The 20,107-nt window shown below is 38.1% G+C and overlaps 1 protein-coding gene across 1 annotated transcript in view; it reads left to right on the forward strand.

The window, feature by feature from the left end:
• The window catches only part of Mamdc2 (MAM domain containing 2), a 148,337-nt gene extending 129,530 nt beyond the window's left edge, over positions 1–18,807 (forward strand). The window contains exons 12-14 of the mRNA XM_005063739.4: positions 10,423–10,682; positions 17,599–17,683; positions 17,809–18,807. Of these exons, the coding sequence (XP_005063796.1) occupies positions 10,423–10,682; positions 17,599–17,683; positions 17,809–17,873 (410 nt within the window). The 3' untranslated portion in view covers positions 17,874–18,807. The remainder of the gene's footprint in view (positions 1–10,422; positions 10,683–17,598; positions 17,684–17,808) is intronic.
• The last annotated feature ends 1,300 nt before the right edge of the window (positions 18,808–20,107 follow it).

Below are 20,107 nucleotides of genomic sequence, written 5' to 3' on the forward strand. Positions count from 1 at the left end.
TAGCTTCTCAATTAGGAATGGAATATAATGGACCTCTCCAGAATATTGATTGGCTTGATATTATGCAGGTCTTGTGCAGATAACCATGGATGATATAAGTTCATGAGTGCAGTGGCCATGTGATGCCTGAAAGACAGCATTTCACAGCACTCCTCCACATCCTTGAGTTCTTACATTCATTCTGCCTTATCCCCAATGTGTCCTGAATCTTAGGAGGTTGATTCAGATGACCCATTTGGAGCTGAGCATTCAGCAGTTACTGATTCTCAGCATGTGAATCCATTATGAGTCTCTGTATTAACCATTGTCCTACACAAAAAGAAGCCTTTTGACTGAGTTTGAGAGCAGCACTAATTTATACAAATACATAGAAAGCAGTTTGACATCATGTACATTTACAAGACAATAGTAGTATGTTCTCCCCTAGGACTTATGGCATACCCAACTGTGGGTTTTTTACCAAGTTTAAAATACCAGGCATGAAATCCCTCATATGGAGCATATCTCAAATTTAATCAGAAAGCAATTGTTTGCCCTCGTAACAGCCATGCCACCATTACACAAGTAGGTATATCTTGCCTGCTGGTCAGTGTTGCAGCATGTAGGATTGGTAAGTCTGCTGATGAATTTTCTCCCCCAGCAGCCTGCATAAAGTACGTTTCAGCACTGTGAAAGCTATCACATATGTGCTACAATTCCCTACTCCCATTAAGGGCCTTTCTGTTCTTCTCTCTCATATGCCCCTTCTAGCCTTTTGACCTCTAAAGAAACCCCAAATGAAGCACACAAACATAAAATATTGAAGCTAGGATATATGTATGAGAGAGAACATGCAGCATGTTTTTCTGAGCCTGAGCTACCTTACCAGTTCCACACATATTTCTTCACAATTGAATAAAATTCCATTGTGTAGATACAACACATTTATCTATAAAACTGATGAACAGTCAGGCTGATTCCATTTCCTAGCTATTGTGAATAGAGTGACAATAAACATGGTTGGGCAAATATCTTAGTAGTACAATGTGGAGACCATGGAGTATATGCCCCATAAATGGTGTTGCTAGGCTAGGTTATATAGTAATTCTAGTTTTATTTTTACTTACTTATGTGTTTGTGTATGTGTGTTTTACACTTTGTATTTTCTTCCCCTAATTTCTTGTGGGGGGTCAAATCATGGGCATAAGAAAAGTGTACACAGTTTAAAATGTTTACTAGTAGTAGTCATTACTGTATATGTGTACACACATATGTATGTATGTGTGTGCCACCAAGAGCATGTGGAGGTGCTCACTTTGCTCAGGAATGTTTTAGACTGCAGGATTCTTTTGTGCTTATATGTGAATTTTGAGATTGTTTTTCTATTTCTGTGAATAATGTCATTAGAATTTTTGTGGGTTACATTGAATTGTAGACCGCTTTTCAAAAAATGAATTTGTTTATTTTTACATGAATGGATGTTTTACCTACATGTATGTCTGAGCACCATGTGTGTGCAATATCTACAAATGCCAGAAGACAGGACATTACATCCTCTGGGACGAGTTACTTATCTACCATCTTACCCATAAGTCCCCCCTGATCACAGTATTTAGAATGAGATCTTTGTATCTCTGGTCTCTTCAGACTATAAGCATTTGTTGGTGTTTTCTGCCTCTGGCCAAAGGTCTTGTTATATCTGAGATGATACTGCATAGTGTACTATTCTTTGGCAAAGGGCAATAGGAGAATAATAAAATGTACACAGGCACTGGCTGTAAACTGCTCAACAGAGGATGCCACTGTTTGTGTCTTTCCTTTTGTATCTCCCCATCCTGAGTAATAAATACCAGGGACATTATCTTAAGAAAAATACCTCAAATGTACTTGTTAAAGCACAGTAAGGCAGACTTGACTCAAAACCATTATGGCATGAACCATTGTAGTGTTATTTGTTGGTGGAGGGGAAAGACTAGGCTCAACCCGAATACAACATGGCCAAGGAGGAATAGAGAAGGACATGCCTCTATCTGTTGACTGCGTTCTACCATCTCACTTCCCATTCTTAAAGCTGTCAATTTATAGTTGGAAGAGCACATATAGAAAAAAAGAAGAAAGGAGAGGGGCATCAAAGCTGGTTTATAGATACCTGTATTAAATGGTAAGTCAATATAAATTCATTAAATAAAAAGGCTCAAAAAAGAAGAAGAAAAGAAAACTCCATAAACATGCCAGGTAATTTTGTGCCTGTCAGGATCAATACATCATCATTTATAGCAATCCCAAAGGAGATACAGCTTCTGCCTTCTTAAAGGAAAACACATATTCTGAGGTTAGCATGGTATAGTCTAGTAGAAAGACAAAGCATCCAGCAGTGAATTGTCCCTGCAGAGCCTAGGGCATGATTACATGGCCTCTGAATTTCCTCATATATAAACCAGCAATAACGGTTAATGCCCTGCTAGCCTAATAGGGTTGCTGTGGTAATTAACTGATAATACATAAAAGCTACTGAAACATGTGGTGTTGTTATTTCTACAATTCATGAATCTTTTATTGAATCTGATGTCTGATTCCATAATACTTTCCTAGACTCGATGCTTAATGCCATGTGTGCCTCTATAAAGTGCAAAGCCATTGCCTGAAACCACTAAAAAATTTCCTTGGTAAAAAAAAAGCCTTGGTAGAGTTATTAAACCAAAATTCTCCCTAATCACATTCTATCTACCTCCAGTACATCAAGTTATAAGAATATGGTTATTTTTAGGTTTGCCAGTAATACCCATGAAATGAAAAACCCATAACCAGCATGCCAGAACTGTTTTTAAGATGTATAACTCATTTTCTGTTTCCATGTTGACATGAAGTTTCTTGTTTGAATAAATATATGAGTAATAAAACTATTAAAAGAAAAATATTACAAGTAAACTATTAAAAGGAAAATACTAAATGCAAGTAGCATATGATAGACAAAAAGTATAGAAGAGAATCTGTATGATGAAAGCTTGGGGAATGCTTATCAATAAATGATTGTACTAAAACAACAACAAAGACACCCTCCAAAATACTCCAGCCCCACCATCTTACTACTGCTAAAAGAAAGCATTCTGTGACAGATGGAATGTCACTGGCATCTAGGTGGCATGGACTTTGCAGTATTTATCTCTGGTTCCTGAACCATCTGTGTGAGTAGCTCTGTCCTACAGAACCAGAAAGTTTCCTAACACAGATACCACTGTGTTTCTTATTTACAAGACAGTGACAGTCATAACAAACTTCCCAGGGTTTTATTGCCATTTATATGATGCCAGGCTGTCAGAATTCTTTGCAAGGATTTTTTCTAGAAGGGTGTTTTTTTAAATAGAGATTTTGTGGCCAAATGAGCATGAATAAATAAACCAACAGATAAGTAAGTACTCAACTTATGAGAAACCTCCCCATCCCCTGCTTCCATTGTCTCAGCTCCCGGCCCACTGAGTCTCCTAACAGGTGGGCTGCCATGGGTCTCTCCACCCCAACCCTCCTCCTCCCAGAAAAAGCAGCTCCACTTACTGTTCTAACAGTTCCAAAGAAAACACCATCACTCTCTTTCGAGATGCCCTTTGATGTTTGTTCTGGAAATTAAGTTCTCTTTCAACATACTAATAAGTAAAAGTAGGAGTCTTCTTTATTTCTAAGAACACATATCAAAGAATAATTTATTTATGGAAATGTGCTCTTAAATGAAAACCATGAATTTGAAATGTTGCTTTGGTTTGGTTTCTTTGTTTCTTTTGTTTGGTTTGTTGAGGCAAGGTCTTAGTGGCCAGATGGCCTCAAACTTCTGATCTGGCAGGAGCATGAGCGTGTGTGTGTGTGTGTGTGTGTGTGTGTGTGTGTGTGTGTGTGTGTGTGTGTGTGTGTGTGCCTGTGTGTGTGCATGTGTGGGTGTATCTGATCAAGGGCCAGTTTACTTCAAGTTCTTGTCTTTAAGAATTTAGATACCTGAAACCCAGGTAGGTAACCTAACTGTTCCAGTGGTCTACGTTGTCTATGAACTCTCCAGGGTGCCACAGTGTTCCCACAGCAAAGTTTCCATGGCAGTGTCTGATACTATCAGATCCCAACTTCCCAGAGAAGGTTTCTGTGAAAAGCCTTTAAAGATGTGGTAAGATGTTTGAAAACACCAAAATGAAACTCATTACTCCATATTCTGACCTAAAGTATTGATTGATAAAACCTCCTAAAATGCCTGACATCTGGTGGGGCCGACTGGAATGCCCCTCCCCAATACCTCACCCTCATTTCTTCCAAAAGTCCTTTTAAAGGCCCCAAGAGTAGCAGCCTGATGGTGCCTGTTTCCTGGGTCCTTCCCCCCTCTTAAGCTCTCACCTGTGACTTATAGTAAATGTCTCTCTGAAACTCACCTCAATGGTAAGATGCACATGGTAAGTGCCTGGTACCGTTAAGCACATGCACATCTCTGTGCAGTCACCATCCCCACCCACCTCCATAATATTTCCACCTTCTCAAACACAAACTGTACTTATTAAATACTAGCTCCTCGTTTGTTACAGGCTCTTCATATTATTATCATTATTATTATTTATTAAGTTTATGCATTTATTTTACATCACAATTTTACATTCCTGATGTCATTGCTTTTAATAGCTGAGTAATACTCATTGTGTAAATGTACCACATTTTCTTTATCCATTCTTCAGTTGAGGGGCATCTATGTTGTTTTCCAGATTTTGACTCTTACAAATAATGCTGCTATGAACAAAGTTGAGCAAATGCCCTCGTGGTATGACTGGGAATCCTTTGGGTATATGCCCAAGATTGGTATAGCTGGGTCTTGAGGGAGATTGATTCTAGTTTTCTGAGAAACCTCCATATTGATTTCCAAAGTGACTGTACAAGTTTGCAGTGGAGGAGTGTTCCCTTGCTCCACACCCTCTCCAGCATATGCTGTCATTAGTGATTTTGATCTTAGCCATTCTGCCTGTTGTAAGATGGAATCTCAAAATAGTTTTGATTTGCATTTCCTGATGACTAAGGATATTGAACAATTCTTTTAGTGTCTCTCAGCTATTTGAAATTCTTCTGTTGAGAATTATCTGTTGATATCTGTTTATTCCATTTTTAAATTGGATTACTTGGTTTTTTGATGTCTAGTGTCTTGAATTCTTTATATATTTTGGAGATCATTCCTCTGTCAGATGTGGGGGTTAGTGAAGATGTTTTGCCATTCTGTAACGTGTCATTTTGTCTTATTGACAGTGTCCTTTGCCTTATAGAAGTTTTTCAGGTTCATGAGGTCCCATTTATTAGTTGTTGACCTCAGTGTCTGTGCTACTGGTGTTCTATTTAGGAAGTTGTCTTCTGTGCCAATGAGTTCAAGGCTCTTTCCCACTTTTTCTTCTATCAGGTTCAGTATAACTAGATTTATGTTGAGGTCCTTGATCCACTTGGACTTAAATTTTGTGCATGGTGATAGATAGGAATATATTTGCATTCTTCTACATGCCACCATCCAGTTATGCCAGCACCACTCGTTGAAGATGCTTTCTTTTTTCTATTGTATAATTTTGGCTTCTTTGTCAAAAAAAAAACAGGTTACATAGGTGTGTTGATTTATGTCGTGGTCTTCAATTCTATTTCAATTATCCACCTTGTGACAGCTTTTTTTTTGAACATGGCTAAAGGAAATGAGTGAAACAACAAACTCAAAAGTAGTGAGTCTGGGAAAGGGACAGGTAGAGAGTCAGGGGTGGGAGGAAGGTATTAACAGATAGAAGGAAGATAAGGAAGGGTTGGGAGAGTCACCAGACTTCATTGTGTATGTATGAATCACCAAAGAAATAACCTGATAATAATAATATAGTGATTTTGGAAGGACACTTCTTAACAGTTGTTTTTCCCAAAACTTTGACGTTTCCCCCTGATTTTTAAGAGTGCTCTTCCAGTCTAACGAAAATAGCTTGCTGCTCCTTCCACAGGGCCTCATCACACAGGCTGCCAAAGCCCCATCCCAACCCTTTAAAAGAGATCCAAGAGCCTAGAGGAGCAGCTGTCTAACAGTTAGGGATTGTGAGTACAGTGTGAGTCTGCTTCTCGGGGCATCACAGTTGCATCACAAACAACAGATGGTCCCGAGCAACCAGTAAATTTGTGGGACTCCTGCATCCTAGATGTCAGACAGTAGCCTCCAGGAAGAAAGTACTTTATCTCCACCACCCCCTGCCTGCAACAATTGTTCATGCGAAGGAACCCATGAGCTAGGCCTCAAGCATCAGTTCTGTGATGTCCTGTTCTACTCTAAGCTTTTGTTGCAGAGACAGCTTTAAGCTGTAATGTGAAGATGTCAGCACACTCAACCTTTCTCTGCTCTCTAAAAACATCTGAGGCAGACTGACCTCTGTGAAGTTTTCTGGTGGTTTCAGGAAAAGAAAGTATCATGTGCAAGTCAAGAAGGGAGAAGTTATTTGTAATCAAGAGGAATAACTAGTTCATGCATGGAGGTGGGAGTTCTGATCAGCTAGCAAAGATGTTAAAAGTTGGTCTAGATTCCTTTAAATCAGTATTTCCATATACATGTGTCCTTAATACAAATTATATCCTGATGTGATTTGCAATGGCTAAAATTACTGAAGAAAGGTAGACTTTAGTCACTCTTTTTCCAGGCAGGTCCCCTCTTCCAAAAGGAGCACAATCACATGGGTCAAACAGTGTGGATTTCCTTTTATATTCTACAGCACTGTGTAGCACGATAAATAAAAGACCAGAGACTAATATTGGGGTTCAGGCTTCAAGCTGAAGATCAGAAAAGCAAAGCAGCCAGTCATTAGCTCTTAGCTCTACCTCAGCTCAGACCAAAGGGGTGATCCTCAAACTGTTCCCGACTTCACTGCTCCTCAGATTCACTCAGACTTCTATGCTCTCCTCAATATGGCTAGAGACTAATTCTCAGACTGAATGCCTCTACCTTTTATACATCTCAAGTCCTGGGATTAAAGGCATGAGCTCTGATTCACTCTCCAGTAGCCCAGGGTGGTCTTGGACTCAGAGATCCTTCTACCTCTTAATTCTGAGTCCTGGGATTAAAGGTGTGTACCACCACGACCTGATCTCTATAGCTTGAGGCTGACTTTGCTTTCTGAATCCTCAGGAAAGCTTTAATAAATCGTAAATAATGTATCACCACAGCACTAAACCCAAAGCTTTCTGGAACTGGTAGTCTTAATTAAGAGCTTTCACCTCACTCAGCGATACAGGAACAGAAGGCAGAGCAGACTGTAGATGTTGCACCCATATGATTGTGTGGTGCAGAACAAGGGAGATGAGGTGTAAGAGGCTGCACTAACAACCCTGATTTAGTTAGAGCCCACCTGGTCCTCTTGGAAGAGCCTGGCACAGTGTAATATTTTCCCTTTCAATGCTGAAGAAACTAGTATCTTGTACCCCTGAAGTTAAAGAACTTGAACCAATACTCAGAGAGTGACTGAGAGTTTGTTGATCTTGTAGGGCCTCAAAATGGCCATGGCCAAGAATTATCATCACTAAGTGAACGACAACCCTAGGTCATCTGTCACTCATGATGAATCCATTGCTCCCTATTTTATCTCTCAGCCCCTCAAAGTTTTTTATTTGCGCTTGCTCAGTGAAAGTGTGTTTCGAGGACAATGTCTTTCCTACTGGAGTTTCATCTCTAACAAGGGTCTTTTATGTGGGATTTCAAGTGACCTTTGGAGAACTCCAAAGCAAAGAACAAAAATTCTTTTCAGTGTCTCTGTGTGTGTGTGTGTGTGTGTGTTCTTGTTGCCTTAAAAATTATTTCTTGAGATATTTTTCTTGTTATACAGCTCAGGCTGGCATCAAACTCACAATCTTCCTGCCTCTGTCTCACACACCGAACTCACAATGCTCAACTGAGTAAGCCTTACGGTATTATTGAAATCTGTGCCACTAATTTGCACATAGGAAGCACAGAACGCCTTGGCACATGGTTTGATGACATACCACAACCATTTTTATTTCTTAATTTTGTTTATCGTAAAACTAAATTAAACATACTTTTCCATTAGGATTGTATATGTGTATTTGTTTACATTGACACCAGTTTAAGTGGTACAGTGCTATGGAAAATAAAATACAATAAAGTTTTCCTGGATTGGTCAACATGAAAAAACACCCAATGTAGCAATTTTGTGGCAATGAACAATGAAAGTTACACAGTTAAAGATTATCATGCATATGGAGTATTTTTTGAAACAAGGTCTCAGGGTTTTTTTTTTCTTTTAATATGGTCTCAAGAATTTTTTTGAATCAAGGTCTCAAATAGCCCAGGCTAGTCTCAAATTCACTGTGTAGCCAAGTATGACCTTGAACTCCATTTTCTTATGCCTCTGCCTCCAAAGAGCTGAAAGCATAGGCGTGCACTGCTACTCCCAGCTTTACGCATGTTCATTTTTAAAAATACCTCCGATGATTTAGAACTTGTTTGAGAACATTTGCTTTACTATGACTGGGATTTTATCTCTTCTTGGGTTTGCAGTAGCTTTGCCTTAGAGCATCCGAGTCCAAAAGCCTTTCTTATTGCCAAGAGCCTCATACTTTCTGTGTGAACGTGGTGGAGCCACGTGCTCTAGAAATTATCAGACTTGTTTGTGGCTTAGTGCTATGAGAGAAAATATGCTCATCCATCCGCTCACAAATACTTTTGAGCATCTACCATGCCTAGAGCACTGCTGTAGGAACTGGGGATGTGGTGCTGAACTAAACAAGGAAACTCTGTGTGATAGAGAAGAGGGAAGCAAAGATTAAAGAGGAGAAAATTCGGTGACCCACTGAAAGGCAATTAAATGTAACAGAAGCATAATAAATTAAGCTCTAAGGGACAGGAGTGCTGAGGGAGCAAGTAAGACGGGGAGATAGCAACTTGAAATAGTGAAGTTAGACTAGGCCCAATAGGAAAGCATCTAAGCAGACACTTGAAGGGGGGAAAGAGAGTGAGACCCGAGAGTATCTTCAGAAGAACCAGGGTTAGCATATGCAAAAGCCTGAGTTGACATCCAGGAACAGTAAAGTCCACTTAATGAGGGATAAGAAAAGTGGTATCAAAAGGTAGTGAGGAGCAGTTTGTTCAGGGCCCTGAAGCAATCCCGAGGCTGTCAACCTAGACTCTGAGCTAAGCTAATGGAAACTTTAAGCAAAACCATGGTACAATTTAGCTTTTAGGGTTTGAAAAGATGCCCAGTAGGCAAAAAAAAAAAAAACCTCGTGAAACCATGAGGACCTGAGTTTGGATCTGCAGGAGCCATGGCTACATCCGCATCAGCGTCTGCAATCCCAACTTTCTTATAGAGAGAGGCAGAGACAGGAGGATTTCCCAGAAGCTCACATGACTAGTAACCTGGCATATACTACAGAAAAACTGCAAATAAACCTTGCCTCAAACAAGATGGAATGCAGGGACCAACATCCAAGGTTGTTCTCTGACCTTCACACAGGCATGGTGGAAGACACAGGCTCACATTGATACACACAACTGGGTATGAATACACATACATATTAAGCATTTAGAAAGACTGCTGTAGATAGTACTGAGGTTAAACTATAGGGGATAAGGTGGGAGAAAACACATGAGCCAGGAATCTGTCATATTCGTTCAAGGTGACAAGATTGGAGCAGTACAGTAGCAGTGGAAGGAGTAAAACAGGCCTCTGCATTTACTTTGAAGGCAGAGCTACCAGGACTTCCTGATGCCTGGAGAGAAAGGAGAGGGAGGGTGCTGCATGACTTACAGGTTCAGGATCTCAGCAACTAGAAGAGCTAGAATAGATTGGGGGGAGGCTATGCTTTAGTTCTTTTGGACTGCTGGGCAGCTTATAAACAATCACAGTTGTAGAAACTGGGAAAATCCAAGGTCAAGGCACCAGCAGATTTGTCGTGGGATAGGGTGGGGACTTCTTCTTCAGCTGTGGTTATCTACTCACACTCCTTTCTCATGGCATGAAAGACAAGTTGTTTCAGGAGTCCTTGATGAAGATGCTGATCTCATTTTTGGGTCACTGCCCTTGTAATCACCTCTCTAATATGGATACCTTAGGCATTTCAATGTATGAAACTAAGGGGAATACAAAAACATATGGAAGATTTATTGTATTATCTGTGAAGTAGTGAGATAAATTCTGATGTGATCGTTATACTAGTGACATAATACTGGTGCAGTAATTCCCCTCTTTCTATTAAACTGAATTATAAACCATTAAATGAAGAAATCATTTTGTGGTTTAATCCTTACCGCATTTCTATTTTTCTTGGGTCATACATACTCTCTGGGATTTAAAACCTTTTTCTCAGTACTACAGCCAACGTGTCTATGTTTCCAAGAATACTACAAAAGAATAAAATGTGATTGGGTCCTTTTTCTAACCATGCCTGCTTTGTATTCCTCCCAAGGCTACTACATGTATATTGAGGCATCTCACATGGTGTATGGACAAAAAGCACACCTCTTGTCCTGGCCCCTGAGAGGCGTCCCAGGAAAACACTGCCTGACTTTTTTCTACCACATGTATGGAGCAGGAACTGGCCTGCTAAGTGTTTTTTTGAAAACAGAAGAAGATAGTAAAGAGTCCCTGCTGTGGAGAAGACGAGGAGAGCAGAGCATCTCCTGGCTGCGGGCACTGGTTGAATACAGCAGCAGGACGCAACACCAGGTAAGCCAGGAGGGATGAGAGTCCACCAGGGAAACATGAGCTGAATCACCTGGTGCTCTCTTGTTTCTTGCTACAAAAGAAAATACTTTGTCCTTTTTCAGAGTCAGAGATAAAGACAGGATTAGTTGAAGAGTAAACATAATTAGTCTGTTATTGATTAACTCTAAGCAGTGAATGGAAAATTAGACAGGGAGCTAAAGCTTTAGACATTCATGCATAAAGTGATTGTTTTTTACAATTCAAGGATGAAAGGGTTCCAATCCTGTCTTAGTGTGTTGTGAATGTCAAATAGTTTTCTTCCAAAAGGAAGTCTCCTTTCTTCTAAATACACTAGTACTGCTCCTATTACCCATGATCCACTTGCATTTTGTTCTAAGCCTCCACTTAAGGGTGTGTATAGCCTATGGTAAGCTTTTTAAGCCTCTGTATGCATTGCTATATTGTTTTAAAAGAAACTGGGGGTCTTAATACCAAGTCCACAGTCATCTCCACCACAGATCCCCAACTACTCAAGCTATGGCTCTGATAAGCAACACATGACAGGAGGAAGATGTTCTACAGTTGAGGAAGGATCCATCAGCTAAACATGAATAACTGTTTGGAGATCTGTTAAAGAATGGCAGATCTGTTAAAGAATTGCTCCATGAAGATTTTTTTATGGAAGGTACATGGGCCAGATGAAAACTTACTAATGTAATTGACCATCATTCAGAGATGGTGGCACAATCTTATTAGGCTCCAGGGAAGTCAGACCCTTTATCAAATGGTTCTCAAGGCATGGGCTATATACCAGCAGCATCAGAAATACTTGAGATATAAGTTCATCTAAAATGCTACTTCTCAGGCTCCACCTCAGAATACTAAATCAGAAACTCTGGAGGGCTTTGGAGCCCTAGAAATTTACTTTTATAAGCCCTCCAAGTGATTCTGATGCAAGCTAAAATTAGAAAATCTCCAAACTTAAATGAATATGACTCTTTGGAGATGGTATCCAAACACACACACACACACACACACACACACACACACACACCTCCATTTTGCAATGTAGAAGATAAATCCACTACCTCACATATACCAGGCAAGTGTTCCCTTGAGCTATGCTCCAAGGCTAGCATTGATATTACTTTTTAATCTCAAATGACACTGATACACAAATGCTCTAAAATTTGAGTTCTGGAAATCATCACACAGGGCCATGCTTGCTGGGTAGGTTGTCTTTGAAATTGGTTCTGTTTCTGTTTTGAGAGGTCTGGTTATATAGTACAGACTGGTCTCCAACTCTGGATTCTCCTTCCTTAAATTCCCATTGCTGGGATTCTGGGCATACACTACTACACCCAGCTTGCAGTACTATTTAAATGCAGATTGGCAAAGCATCAGGGGAGTCAATTTAGAATGTTGCAGTTCAAGGGTGCAGAATAGTTAGATTTTCAGTTCACAATCTAGAAGGAAGACTCTAAAGTAAACTGACCCCTTTGACTAGTAATGGAACCGGAAATCAATTTCTTCCTCTGCACTTATTGCTCGCCTCAGGAATCCCAAATGACTCTATGTGATCTACAATGCATTCTACTGTCTATAAAATACAGACAAACTGTACACATAGCCTGGCCATCTGTTACACAGTGGGCACTTAACAGTGCTAAGAGCTCTACATAAGTTGTTCCAATTGATCCCATAGCTCCATTTCATAGGTAGAGAAAAGCAAATGGCTGCCAGAGAACTTAAACTCAGACCTACCTAGTGTCAAAGTTTGTTTCCATAACCACAGTTCTACACTGCCGCCTGCTCTGTAGAATTTCCAAACAGTCATCATTCCCTTAGGGTCACAAGTACCAAGTGGCCTTGGACAAACCTTATCTGCTCTGGGATTGTTTCTACATATTGAAAATGAGTAAATAATTCCCATTATACTGACTCAGCATGAAATAGGATTGTGCGTGTGAAAGGGTTTTATAAACTTCAATGTACCAAATTATTAAAAAGTGTTACACTGTTTCTAAAAACTACATTTTCCTCCCAGACTTCCCTGGTCTTTGACTCTCATCACCATGTCAGAACTGGTAGTCTCATTAGCTGTATCAGACATACAGACTGAGTTCTTGTAGTTTAATATTAAAGATCTCATTTTCATAAATATTTATTAACCTCATGCATGTAATACATGCTAAATTTCTGCAATAGATATATGAAGTTCTTACTTCCTTTGGAGTTTATATTCTTGTGGGAGAGTAATTTACAAAAACACTAATCTATAAGCTGGGGACTGGAGAGATAGCAAGATCGCATTTGCTCTCTTCTAGAGACCTGAGTTTGCTTCCAGAACCCATGTTGGCTGGTTCACAACTTCCAGGAACTCCAATTCTAACCTCCATAGGCACCTATGCACATGGCATTGACACACACAGACATACATACATAAATACATACATACATACATACACATAAATGAAAACTTTTTAAACCATAAGCCAAAAATATATAATATGATACCAGTAAAAAGTCAATTTGAACTCACAAAAACAGAGTTGAATAAAGGATAGCTGAGGCAAGGAAAGTGATGGAATGATAAGTTGTGATGGAATGACTGTAGGAGGATTTTTCTGTCCTACCTGCCAGCTCCCAAATAACCACACTGAGACTTCTTACTAATTATGAAAGCTTGGCTGATAGCTTAGGCTTGTTTCTAACTGGCTCTATAACTTAAATTAACCCATTTATTTTCATCTATGTGCTGCCCCAAGGCTCTTTTACATCATCTAAATACTGTTCATGCTGCTTGTTCAGCATCTGGCTGTCGATTCTACCCTTTTTCCCAGCATTCTCTCTGCCTCAAACAATCTTGTGTAGTTATTGGCCATTAAGGTCTTTATTAAAACAATAACAGCAATACATTTTCATACAGTACACAGGAATATTCTGCAACAAATGATAAATTGTGATGAAATGATGAGTTGTTGGTCAAAGACTGTAACGCTTGAAGTACACAAAAGGAATGAGTTTTGAGACTAATTGCACAACAAGGTGACCACAGTCAGTAATAATGCATTTCATGTTTCAAAATGACTAAGCTAGTAAATTTTAAATGCCTCATCACCAGAAAATTATGAACTATGAATAATCTACTTGATTTAATCTTTGTGTATTATTAATATATATTCAAATATCATGTTGAACCTTATAAATATATGGAAGTATGGTTTGCCCATTAAAAATAATATTAATTGAGAAAGAGAAGAAGAAATGAAGATGATTAGGTGATAAAGTCAAAGGAATACTGGGATAGTGTTGCAAAACTTCACAGGACATAGTAAACGTTTTGAAATGATTCCAAAAGCAGTTAAGAATCCATCAGATGATTTTAAATCAATGATCTGATTTTAAACAGTAGCTCCAGCAACTACTTGGAAAGCAAAGCATAACAGGGACTGGATATTTGGGCTCTACAGTATTAGCCCTGGCAAGAAGTTGTCCAGGAATCAGCAGTAAATAGAGAAATCTACAGGGTCTTGCTAGTATCTCCTTCTAAGACGCAGTCAAGGATGGTTTTGAATTTATAATCATCCTTTCTTAGCCTCCCAAATTCTGTGATTATGGACATGAACCACCATACCCACCTTCACTTTTGTTGTCTTACTTGGTAATTTTGTTGCCTTACTTGGTAATTTTGACCTGGTTTTCTTTATTTTTTTTTCTTTTGGATCTTCAAGACAGGGTCTCTCTGTGTAGTTCTGGCTGTCCTGGAACTTGCTCTGACCAGGCTGGCCTTGAACTCACATAGATCTGACTGTCTCTACCTCCCTAGTGCTGGAGCTAAAGGTGTGTACCACAATACCCAGCTTTTGACCTGGTTTTTTAGAACAAAAGATATAGCTATCAGTTCCATTTATTAAGTATTTAGGTCCAAATAACTTAAGAAAATTATCTTCTAATGACTTAGCAGTCATTTCACATTTATGCATATATACAATATATATATATATACATAATTTTATGCACCTGTTGGGTATTGAACAACTACTCAAAGTAGCCAAGGCTTTGAAAGTTAGACCAGTTTAGATATACCACTGTCATTTAAAGTTCTGCATAGAGTTTTACATGGTACTTGTTTTTAATTACCAAAACCCCAACTATATATATTTATAATGATAGTATCAAAAGGAATATAGGCACATCTAGTGTTGAATCTTTGGATGATTTTCAACTAATATTTCCCACAGTATTGCTAAATAATGAGTATTTCTGTCTGTGGTGATATCTTGTTTATACTCTAACAAATAAAACTTGTCTGAAGATTAGAAGGCAGAGCTAGCCACTAGCAAACCATACAAGTCTGGGGTTCTGTACAGACAGACAGGAAGTGAGATGGCTGGGTGGAGAGAGGAATATAGGTGGGAGGAGACAGGAGCTCAGTCTCTTTTCAGTCTGAGTATTTCATAGAGGTAAGAGCTCTAGTGGCTGGCTGCTCTGCTTCTCTGATCTTTCAGCTTTCACCCCCTAATATTTGACCCTGGGTTTTTATTACTAAGACCTATTAGAACTTATGCTACATCTGTCTGAAATTTCAAACTATCCTACAGAACCCTTGGGAATACACTTGGCTATCTCAGCCTGCAATTAGGAATCAATAAGAAAACACAGTTTAATCCTATATGTATTATAGGTACTCTATAAATAAATATTTGTTTATTAATTGCTACAGGATAGTGTTGGTTAGGCTTAAAGCCCAAAGTTAAGCCAAAATAATCTTGTAAATGAAGAAAAAAAGTTGCTACCACATATCTAAAATTATAACAGGGAAGTCACAGGGCTATAACCTGGTTGTTACTGAAGTATTAAGGAAATTCACAAAAGGTTTATAAAGTCCATAGTTTGGCCAAATCACGTATTATTCAGAATGTCATTCCTTAAGAGTTTGTCTATTATAGTAATCTGAATCCCAAAACCAGATGTTGTTGCTGCTCAGAAAACCAAAATGTTTATTGATTGCATTAATATATTTTCCTATGCAAATGCATTAGAACATCTTACCTCCTTTTCTTACCACTTATTTGGATTCTTGTTTAGGGTTGTATATGCTAGATAAATAGAATTCTGGATGAGTGGACAGGCAGATGGACAGATGGATCAAAGGGAAGAGAAGGATTTACTATACTAATTGGTTAAGAGTTTCCATGTTGTGTCGTCTGCAATCCCGGGAACCAGGAAAGGTGTAGCACAGCTTAACCTTTATCTGAGACCAGGGGAAAAAGTGGATTAACCTTCAGCAAGACCTTCATGAAGTCTTCTCTGATATAAATCTTTGAGACCAGCATTCAGATGACCAGCACCAGAAGATAGGTGCCCAGTTCCAAAAGAGAGAGAACTCTCTCTTCCTCTGCTTCCTGCACTGAATAAAGGCCACACATCCTAACTTGGGCCACTGCTTCAAAGACCAGTTTTTTCCAGAAAGTGCTCCTCCACACACATGCTCAGAAATAATGCTTCACAACCACTTTGATGCCCCTAAACTCAGAAAGGTTCATGTTTAAAATTAACCATTACATGTTATGTCCTTAGAAAGTTTTCTTGGCTTTATTTTGTTATGTATTTGTCATTAAAGTTTCCTTGAATCATTAAATTCAAAATAATGACATGAACTTATTCATTATCCTATTTATTATTTTTAAGTTTATTTTTTATTTAATGTGCATTGGTGTTTTGCCCTCATTTAAGTCTGTGTGAGGGTGTTCTATCCTGGAGTTACAGACAACTGTAAACCGTCATGTGGGTGCTTTAATTGAACCCAGGTCCTCTAAAAGACCAGTCACTGCTCATAACTGCTGAGCTGTCTCTCCAGTCCTCTATTTATATTCTTATTCTTTTGTTTGTTTGTTTGGTTGGTTGGTTGGTTTTACGAGACAGGGTTTCTCTGTATATTGTTTTGGAGGCTGTCGGTCCAGCCTGGCCTCGAACTCACAGAGATCTGCCTGCCTCTGCCTTCCAAGTGCTGGCATTAAAGGCGTGCGCCACCACCGCCCGGCCCTCTATTTATATTCTTAATTTGAGGTGGCGTTAATAAGATAAGCTTAGGGGCTTTTTAAAAAATAATCTAAAGCATAAACTAATCTAATGACATGGGTAGAACACATGTATCTTCAGGACAGTTTTTACTACCCACAAACCTCTTTAGAAGATTCAGTCACTTATTAACCATTATTGCAACATCCTTGGACTTAGTGATCTATTTTTCTAGAACAAGAATATTGATAAGTTGTTTTCTTTAAAGACTCTAAACTCATGAAATGGAGTCTGACCCCACTCCTCAAAGGCATACTGGGCTATGCCTTTGATGTTAAGGTATTTAGCATTAGTGACTCTCTATCTTTTGATCAACTTAATTGTTTAGTAGTATTATTTAGCTTTTCAATGGGAGACTAAAGAAACTGAAGATACTGAGAGGAGCTAGACAAAGTGCTCTAAGTGGGATGGGTTGCTAGATTCCTAGGAAGCATTCTTGATTAAGCATCTCTAGAGAACTGCCTAAAGATATCAAGGAGTCAAGAGGCATCACACTTCACTGTGAAATATTTCAACTCCAAATAATATAACTTGAATTTGTAATTTTATTTTTGTTTGGTTATTTTATTTTATTTATTTTATTTTACTCACTTTGTTTCCCTGGATGGCCTCCAGCTTGCAATGTAGGCCAGGCTGCCGTAGAACTCACTATGTAGTCTAGGCTGGTTTGAATTTAGCTCTTGATTGGTGGGATTATATGGCCAGACTTGAGTTTGTAATTTTGTGTCCTTTTCCTTAGAGTCATCCCCACCAGTTTCAAAGCTTTTAAAGCCACAAAGCCTAGATCTTCCCTGATCAACACAGTTTTATCAGCTTGACTCTATTTCTAAATACAAACATCATTCTTTTTCAGATAATTTTTGAAGCCATTCGGGGAGTGTCAATAAGAAGTGATATTGCCATTGATGATGTTAAATTTCAGTCAGGACCATGTACAGGTAATATTTTCCTCAATTACATAAACTAGATTGGAAAATGGATTTTATAATATAGTATCCAATTTTAAGAATTCAAAATTACCTTTTCTATAGAGAAAATAAATATTGTCTGTCTTTCCTGACAGAAATGGAAGATACAAGTCAACAATCATCAGGATATTCTGAAGACTTAAATGAAATTGAGTATTAAGAAATTATCTAAATTGGATTAAGTAGACAAAATTTGTACCTCTCTTCAATCAAAGTGAAAACAGAAGAAATGGATACTGGATTTTCTTAACTATTACATAATTTGAAATTACTTCAGAACACCCCCTTTTGTTACTTTTGAAAATTATATATATGTATGTATATTGACTCAGGGCTTACCTTTTTTATTCCCCTGTGCATTTGACAACTGTTACTAGAAGTACAGGCTACTGGATTTACTTAGACCATTTCATCTTAATTTTGGTGCCAGTTAAAAATGCAAACGTACTATGTTAAAGTCATTTCAAAGTGCACATATAAAGGGCACAATCAAGATGGATGTGCTTATTTAAGTCTGCATTCAGTGAATGTATTGGAAGACTAGGTCTGAGTTTCAAGCACAAAAAAATGTCTTAAATAATGCAAGGTGTCAGTAATATCTGCAAAATGAATGCAGTTTTATGGTAACAAGTTACTCTGGAAATATATCCTCCTTTGTGTATTTTACTCACAGAAAAAAAGCTATAAATTCTTAGTATTTCACCATAGGTGTAGGAAAGGGGCTTTCATGGAGCCCCAGGGTAAGTCCTTACTAATTAACGCTACAGTACAAGGCAATGCTACCTTTGTTGTTCTCCCTTTGAACTACCTTGGACAGTCACTATGAGCACATGAACAGAAATGCGCCTTTTCAATAAGGCAAGCTTGAATTTTTCATGTATACACATCCAACAATTTTTATAAACTTGTTTAACAATCCGACTAATTTTTATAATAAATGTTTTGGTGAAGTTTTGAGTAATATGAATTTAACTATATTTACTAAACTATTGTTTTCTATTTACTAAGAGAATTGTATATATGTGTGCAGTTTTGTGGCCAAGTAGCTGTTGTGATACTTCAAAATTACCTAATAAAAGATAATTTGAAACGCCTTTCAAGAGCAATTAACTCGTTTCTACATTATTTGTCCTTATCAGAACATAGTTATTATATAATTGCAAATTCTAATTTGAATCCCTATTCTGCTATAATTAAATGTCTTAAGTCACCTTATTAATGATATCAACACCACATAAGTTTATATAGTAATTAATATTTAAAGAGTATTTTATTTCCCATAAGCAATCTCAGTTTCCCTAAATTTTATCACTACAATTAAACTATAATGACACAAATTCTTTTCTTTTATCTTTGAAAATGAAATTTACTTATTGGGGAGTGGCACATGAATGGCATAGTGTAAGTGGTAAGATTCTGACCTTCACTTGAGAGAGTCACTTCTCCTCTTTTATCACATGTGTCCTGGGGACTGAACTCAAGATAGCAGGCTTATCAGCAAGAACCTCTACACACTGAACCATATAACCAACCTAGGATACAGAATCTCTTGTCTAGTTGTGTGTTCTTGGTGCTCAGAAACAAAATTGAATGAGCAAATGGGTTTATTCTCTTTCTCATACCCTGAAATGGAAATATGAAAGCTAAGTATCAGTACTGGGGACATAGCTCAATGATGCAGCACTTCCTAACATAAGCAAGGCCTGATTTGATCCCAAGTACCACAAAGATAAAACAAAATGAAATGACTGAATATCAGAAGGTGGAAAGCATTGAAGTGGTGACATATAAAAGTTGACTTCTTAGCTTTGCATGGCTATAAATCCATTGGCCTCATCTGCAAAGAATATCAGGCCTCTCTGCATGCCACATTACTTAGAAAATAAAAATACTCAGCTGCACAAAATCAACATCTTAAGGTATATAGGGAAAACTAAATTTATTTTGTAATAAAACAACTTTATTAATGAAATTTTTCCTATTATGATTATTTAGCCACAGAGGTACAATTGAAGTTTGACATACACTAGACAACATAAATCCTTCACAGCATTATTCCCACCTATAACTCTTGTCACATTTGCTGAAAAAAGGAAAATACAGTGTGTCTCCAGGACCCACACATATCTGAGTACATAGTGAGGTATTTGTGCTATGTGATGAATGAATAAAGTAGTTCACTGGTATCCTGGATGGCGACATAACTCTCATGTAATCAATCATTCCATCTAACATTTATTGAATACCGACTGTTTTCAGAGACAGAGCAAATATGTTTTTACACAAGTTAACTTACTTAATCCTAACAACCCATGAAGTAGATCCAAGCAGCAGTTCCATTTTATAAATAAGAAAACTAAATGTGTTCAAGATTAGTAGTTAGTACAAGACCTG

Source organism: Mesocricetus auratus, unplaced genomic scaffold (genome assembly GCF_017639785.1).
Source record: "Mesocricetus auratus isolate SY011 unplaced genomic scaffold, BCM_Maur_2.0 Super-Scaffold_4256, whole genome shotgun sequence".
Taxonomy (NCBI): Eukaryota; Metazoa; Chordata; class Mammalia; order Rodentia; family Cricetidae; genus Mesocricetus; species Mesocricetus auratus.